A 6,705-nucleotide genomic window follows, 5' to 3' on the forward strand; every position below is an offset into this window, starting at 1 on the left:
TTTGTCCCTGGCTGGCTGGCTGGCTCTGGTCGGCTGTCTCTGCTCCTGTTTGTCCAGCTCTGTTTGGCTGTCTCTGTCCCTGGTTGGCTGGCTCTGGTCGGCTGGCTCTGTTCCTGGTTGGCTGGCTCTGTCCCTGGTTGGCTGGCTCTGGTTGGTTGCCTCTGTCCATGGTCGGCTGGCTCTGGTTGGCTGTGTCTGTCCCTGGTTGGCTGGCTCTGGTCAGCTGGCTCTGTTCCTGGTTGTCAGGCTGTGGTTGGCTGGCTCTGTCCCTGGTTGGCTGGCTCTGGTCAGTTGGGTCTGTCCCTGGTCAGCTGGCTCTGGTCGGCTGGCTCTGCCCCTGGTTGGCTGGCTCTGGTCAGCTGGCTGTGTTCCTGGTTGGCTGGCTTTGTCCCTGGCTGGCTGGCTGGCTCTGGTCGGCTGTCTCTGTTCCTGTTTGTCCGGCTCTGGTTGGCTGTCTCTGTCCCTGGTTGGCTGGCTCTGGTCGGCTGGCTCTGTTCCTGGTTGGCTGGCTCTGTCCCTGGTTGGCTGGCTCTGGTTGGTTGCCTCTGTCCCTGGTCGGCTGGCTCTGGTTGGCTGTCTCTGTCCCTGGTTGGCTGGCTCTGGTCAGCTGGCTCTGTTCCTGGTTGGCAGGCTGTGGTTGGCTGGCTCTGTCCCTGGTTGGCTGGCTCTGGTCGGCTGTCTCTGTTCCTGTTTGTCCAGCTCTGTTTGGCTGTCTCTGTCCCTGGTTGGCTGGCTCTGGTCGGCTGGCTCTGTTCCTGGTTGGCTGGCTCTGTCCCTGGTTGGCTGGCTCTGGTTGGTTGCCTCTGTCCATGGTCGGCTGGCTCTGGTTGGCTGTGTCTGTCCCTGGTTGGCTGGCTCTGGTCAGCTGGCTCTGTTCCTGGTTGGCAGGCTGTGGTTGGCTGGCTCTGTCCCTGGTTGTCTGGCTCTGGTCAGTTGGGTCTGTCCCTGGTCAGCTGGCTCTGGTCGGCTGGCTCTGCCCCTGGTTGGCTGGCTCTGGTCAGCTGGCTGTGTTCCTGGTTGGCTGGCTTTGTCCCTGGCTGGCTGGCTGGCTCTGGTCGGCTGTCTCTGTTCCTGTTTGTCCGGCTCTGGTTGGCTGTCTCTGTCCCTGGTTGGCTGGCTCTGGTTGGTTGCCTCTGTCCCTGGACGGCTGGCTCTGGTTGGCTGTCTCTGTCCCTGGTTGGCTGGCTCTGGTCAGCTGGCTCTGTTCCTGGTTGGCAGGCTGTGGTTGGCTGGCTCTGTCCCTGGTTGGCTGGCTCTGGTCGGTTGGCTCTGTCCCTGGTCAGCTGGCTCTGGTAGGCTGGCTCTGCCCCTGGTTGGCTGGCTCTGGTCAGCTGGCTGTGTTCCTGGTTGGCTGGCTTTGTCCCTGGCTGGCTGGCTGGCTCTGGTTGGCTGTCTCTGTTCCTGTTTGTCCAGCTCTGTTTGGCTGTCTCTGTCCCTGGTTGGCTGGCTCTGGTCGGCTGGCTCTGTTCCTGGTTGGCTGGCTCTGTCCCTGGTTGGCTGGCTCTGGGTGGTTGCCTCTGTCCCTGGTCGGCTGGCTCTGGTTGGCTGTCTCTGTCCCTGGTTGGCTGGCTCTGGTCAGCTGGCTCTGTTCCTGGTTGACAGGCTGTGGTTGGCTGGCTCTGTCCCTGGTTGGCTGGCTCTGGTCGGTTGGCTCTGTCCCTGGTCAGCTGGCTCTGGTCGGCTGGCTCTGCCCCTGGTTGGCTGGCTCTGGTGAGCTGGCTGTGTTCCTGGTTGGCTGGCTTTGTCCCTGGCTGGCTGGCTGGCTCTGGTCGGCTGTCTCTGTTCCTGTTTGTCCGGCTCTGGTTGGCTGTCTCTGTCCCTGGTTGGCTGGCTCTGGTCAGCTGGCTCTGTTCCTTGTTGGCTGGTTCTGTCCCTGGTTGGCTGGCTCTGGTTGGTTGCCTCTCTCCCTGGTCAGCTGGCTCTGGTTGGCTGTCTCTGTTCCTGTTTGTCCAGCTCTGTTTGGCTGTCTCTGTCCCTGGTTGGCTGGCTCTGGTCGGCTGGCTCTGTTCCTGGTTGGCTGGCTCTGTCCCTGGTTGGCTGGCTCTGGGTGGTTGCCTCTGTCCCTGGTCGGCTGGCTCTGGTTGGCTGTCTCTGTCCCTGGTTGGCTGGCTCTGGTCAGCTGGCTCTGTTCCTGGTTGGCAGGCTGTGGTTGGCTGGCTCTGTCCCTGGTTGGCTGGCTCTGGTCGGTTGGCTCTGTCCCTGGTCAGCTGGCTCTGGTCGGCTGGCTCTGCCCCTGGTTGGCTGGCTCTGGTGAGCTGGCTGTGTTCCTGGTTGGCTGGCTTTGTCCCTGGCTGGCTGGCTCTGGTCGGCTGTCTCTGTTGCTGTTTGTCCGGCTCTGGTTGGCTGTCTCTGTCCCTGGTTGGCTGGTTCTGGTCGGCTGGCTCTGTTCCTGGTTGGCTGGCTCTGTCCCTGGTTGGCTGGCTCTGGTTGGTTGCCTCTGTCCCTGGTCGGCTGGCTCTGGTTGGCTGTCTCTGTCCCTGGTTGGCTGGCTCTGGTCAGCTGGCTCTGTTCCTGGTTGGCAGGCTGTGGTTGGCTGGCTCTGTCCCTGGTTGGCTGGCTCTGGTTGGTTGGCTCTGTCCCTGGTCGGCTGGCCTGATCGGCTGGCTCTGTCCCTGGTCGGCTGGCTCTGGTCAGCTGGCTGTGTTCCTGGTTGGCTGGCTTTGTCCCTGGCTGGCTGGCTGGCTCTGGTCGTCTGTCGCTGTTCCTGTCTGTCCAGCTCTATTTGGCTGTCTCTGTCCCTGGTTGGCTGGCTCTGGTCGGTTGGCTCTGTCCCTGGTCAGCTGGCTCTGGCCAGCTGGCTCTGCCCCTGGTTGGCTGGCTCTGGTGAGCTGGCTGTGTTCCTGGTTGGCTGGCTTTGTCCCTGGCTGGCTGGCTGGCTCTGGTCGGCTGTCTCTGTTCCTGTTTGTCCGGCTCTGGTTGGCTGTCTCTGTCCCTGGTTGGCTGGCTCTGGTCGGCTGGCTCTGTTCCTGGTTGGCTGGCTCTGTCCCTGGTTGGCTGGCTCTGGTTGGTTGCCTATGTCCCCGGTCGGCTGGCTCTGGTTGGCTGTCTCTGTCCCTGGCTGGCTGGCTCTGGTCAGCTGGCTCTGTTCCTGGTTGGCAGGCTGTGGTTGGCTGGCTCTGTCCCTGGTTGGCTGGCTCTGGTTGGTTGGCTCTGTCCCTGGTCGGCTGGCTCTGGTCGGCTGGCTCTGTCCCTGGTCGGCTGGCTCTGGTCAGCTGGCTCTGTTCCTGGTTGGCTGGCTTTGTCCCTGGCTGGCTGGCTGGCTCTGGTCGGCTGTCTCTGTTCCTGTTTGTCCAGCTCTGTTTGGCTGTCTCTGTCCCTGGTTGGCTGGCTCTGGTCGGCTGGCTCTGTTCCTGGTTGGCTGGCTCTGTCCCTGGTTGGCTGGCTCTGGGTGGTTGCCTCTGTCCCTGGTCGGCTGGCTCTGGTTGGCTGTCTCTGTCCCTGGTTGGCTGGCTCTGGTCAGCTGGCTCTGTTCCTGGTTGGCAGGCTGTGGTTGGCTGGCTCTGTCCCTGGTTGGCTGGCTCTGGTCGGTTGGCTCTGTCCCTGGTCAGCTGGCTCTGGTCAGCTGGCTCTGCCCCTGGTTGGCTGGCTCTGGTGAGCTGGCTGTGTTCCTGGTTGGCTGGCTTTGTCCCTGGCTGGCTGGCTGGCTCTGGTCGGCCGTCTCTGTTCCTGTTTGTCCGGCTCTGGTTGGCTGTCTCTGTCCCTGGTTGGCTGGCTCTGGTCGGCTGGCTCTGTTCCTGGTTGGCTGGCTCTGTCCCTGGTTGGCTGGCTCTGGTTGGTTGCCTCTGTCCCTGGTCGGCTGGCTCTGGTTGGCTGTCTCTGTCCCTGGTTGGCTGGCTCTGGTCAGCTGGCTCTGTTCCTGGTTGGCAGGCTGTGGTTGGCTGGCTCTGTCCCTGGTTGGCTGGCTCTGGTTGGTTGGCTCTGTACCTGGTCGGCTGGCTCTGGTCGGCTGGCTCTGTCCCTGGTCGGCTGGCTCTGGTCAGCTGGCTCTGTTCCTGGTTGGCTGGCTTTGTTCCTGGCTGGCTGGCTGGCTCTGGTCGGCTGTCTCTGTTCCTGTTTGTCCAGCTCTGTTTGGCTGTCTCTGTCCCTGGTTGGCTGGCTCTGGTCGGCTGGCTCTGTTCCTGGTTGGCTGGCTCTGTCCCTGGTTGGCTGGCTCTGTCCCTGGTTGGCTGGCTCTGGGTGGTTGCCTCTGTCCCTGGTCGGCTGGCTCTGGTTGGCTGTCTCTGTCCCTGGTTGGCTGGCTCTGGTCAGCTGGCTCTGTTCCTGGTTGGCAGGCTGTGGTTGGCTGGCTCTGTCCCTGGTTGGCTGGCTCTGGTCGGTTGGCTCTGTCCCTGGTCAGCTGGCTCTGGTGAGCTGGCTGTGTTCCTGGTTGGCTGGCTTTGTCCCTGGCTGGCTGGCTGGCTCTGGTCGGCTGTCTCTGTTCCTGTTTGTCCGGCTCTGGTTGGCTGTCTCTGTCCCTGGTTGGCTGGCTCTGGTCGGCTGGCTCTGTTCCTGGTTGGCTGGCTCTGTCCCTGGTTGGCTGGCTCTGGTTGGTTGCCTCTGTCCCTGGTCGGCTGGCTCTGGTTGGCTGTCTCTGTCCCTGGTTGGCTGGCTCTGGTCAGCTGGCTCTGCTCCTGGTTGGCAGGCTGTGGTTGGCTGGCTCTGTCCCTGGTTGGCTGGCTCTGGTTGGTTGGCTCTGTCCCCGGTCGGCTGGCTCTGGTCAGCTGGCTCTGTCCCTGGTCGGCTGGCTCTGGTCAGCTGGCTGTGTTCCTGGTTGGCTGGCTTTGTCCCTGGCTGGCTGGCTGGCTCTGGTCGTCTGTCGCTGTTCCTGTTTGTCCAGCTCTGTTTGGCTGTCTCTGTCACTGGTTGGCTGGCTCTGGTTGGTTGCCTCTGTCCCTGGTCGGCTGGCTCTGTTGCATGAAAGGAAGTTGGTTCACACTCTTCTCTTGAAACAGTCATAGATTTGTACCTATGTTAAGAGAATTATTGTACCTATGGCCTGAATTATGTTGACCAAATGTGGATTGTGTATTACAATGCAATCTCAATGTTCTATCATTTATTTTTTTTTGTATCGACACTGAGATATTTCTTTAAAATAATTCATTTTCTTGCATTACCTCTGAAAAAGATTAATCTTATGACATTTTAGGATGCAGACAGCAGCTTTGAAATAGCTCACACGAATTGCGCGCTCCTCGTGCCTCCATTGCTGTGCATTTTCTGTTATTATCATGTCATCTCAGCAGTCCCTGAGCTGCGCAAATTTTGAAGAACAAACAACGTGGGTTTAGCAGGTGCCTGCGGCGACCTGATTCTTGTAATCTCTCTGATGGGGAAGCGGCAGCTGAGAAAAGTGTTTGATGTGTGATTATCCCCTCAGGAAGGCAGCAAACACGGTCATCAAATGCCTGGCTGTGGGCAGGAGCTCAGTAGGGTAATGGGCATGCCGAAGAATCCCGTGTGCCTCCTGCTGGCACAGGTTCCTGCCGCTCTTGCAGTGACGCAGCCCTTGATCCTTCGGGAGTGTTCATAAAAGCCGTGCCTTCGAGTTAGTCAGCACCCTAAGTCCTACTCTGTCGGGTCACAGTCCTTAATTATTGAGGGGGCGTCCGTGTCTGGGAAGCAGGCAAATGTTCCTGCTCTATAATTGTACCCAACCTGTCGTCCCTTGCCTGAAGACGTTCATACCTGACCCCCCAGGCTGCCTATGGTAGATGATAGTCCGCCTGTTTCTCATGTCTTTTCCCGAGCGAGGCTGGTGTGCAAAATGTTCTTAGCATTTTCTTTGTGTGATGCCAGGAGTGCTATTTGCGTGGACATTGCTTTAATTTCGTTATTGGGCCTACAGTTGTTGTTTCAACGCTTCCCTCGGCGGACCTTCCTCTCTGGGGCGTGCATCCGGCCCTCGAAGGGCAAACAGGCGAAGGAGGCTTACTATCTACTCTTGACTGTCTGCCTTTATGACAGAAATGCCTCTGAACCAGAGTGTTAGTACGCGTTTACGTATAGCGCATAGAAGCCATGCCCCGCCCCCCTTTTACTTGCGGCTAATATAAGATTTCATATCACACACCTTTTACATATAGGGCGCTGTGTTGTTTACCCTGTAGGTTTGCGCATTGGTGTTACATAATAGGCCAAAAAGCCCCTTCTGGGTGTGCACAGACGCGTGTTGGCGCCCCCTAGTCTGCTTTTGGACCCACCCATACATATGAGTGAATCCTTTTACTGTGTTAATGCTCTGTATTTACACAACTTGGGAGAAGAGTGTTACCGTGGATTCAGTCCTTGGCAAAAAGTCCCAAGGGGTTGTACATACTCTGTGTACAGCGATAACGGGAGGCACTGTGACTAAAGTTGTAAAGGTAGCCTGTGTAACATACCATACCACACACATCACAGCAAACCTAACGTGAAACAGAAAAGACCACACACTATTTGTTATGCTGTGTTAGGTGATACCCATTCGAAACATGTTCAATTCGGGCAATAGCACAACACACATATATAATAAGATATAAGACAGCAGAAGTTTGAGTTATGTGATGGTTTGTGTGCCGTGTCTGTTGCTTCATTGCAAGTGGTGTGTTATTTTATAAGACAACACATACAACAACTATTAGCACAACACGCCACGTGATGTGTTCTATCATAGTTGGGGTTATGTTATGTTTTACCACGAGATATAAGTGTAATTCTGCGGTAATGGCGGACTCCCCCATCAGA

The 6,705-nt window shown here is 58.3% G+C and overlaps 1 protein-coding gene across 1 annotated transcript; it reads right to left on the minus strand.

Moving 5' to 3' along the window:
- Nucleotides 1-929: 929 nt before the first annotated feature.
- On the minus strand, nucleotides 930-4,935 carry LOC138527195 (TRIO and F-actin-binding protein-like). The gene is made up of 3 exons (XM_069638306.1): nucleotides 4,342-4,935; nucleotides 2,640-4,220; nucleotides 930-2,471 (listed from the first exon to the last, which is right to left on the minus strand). Exons 1-3 carry the CDS (start codon nucleotides 4,933-4,935, stop codon nucleotides 930-932), a joined length of 3,717 nt encoding a protein of 1,238 aa, XP_069494407.1.
- Between the last annotated feature and the right edge of the window lie 1,770 nt (nucleotides 4,936-6,705).

This window comes from Ambystoma mexicanum, chromosome 14 (genome assembly GCF_040938575.1).
Source record: "Ambystoma mexicanum isolate Mex_15411 chromosome 14, UKY_AmexF1_1, whole genome shotgun sequence".
In the NCBI taxonomy this organism is placed as follows: Eukaryota; Metazoa; Chordata; class Amphibia; order Caudata; family Ambystomatidae; genus Ambystoma; species Ambystoma mexicanum.

Bases quoted from the DNA above. Each gene is read 5' to 3' on its own strand.
- LOC138527195 (XM_069638306.1), bottom strand. From the start codon at position 4,935: ATGACTGTTTCAAGAGAAGAGTGTGAACCAACTTCCTTTCATGCAACA. The intron at 4,221-4,341 runs GCCAGCTGACCA...AACCAGGGACAG, and splicing joins AACACAGCCAGCTCACCAGA to AGACAGCCAACCAGAGCCAG. The intron at 2,472-2,639 runs GCCAGCTGACCA...AACCAGGGACAG, and splicing joins GCCAGCCAACCAGGAACACA to AGACAGCCAACCAGAGCCAG.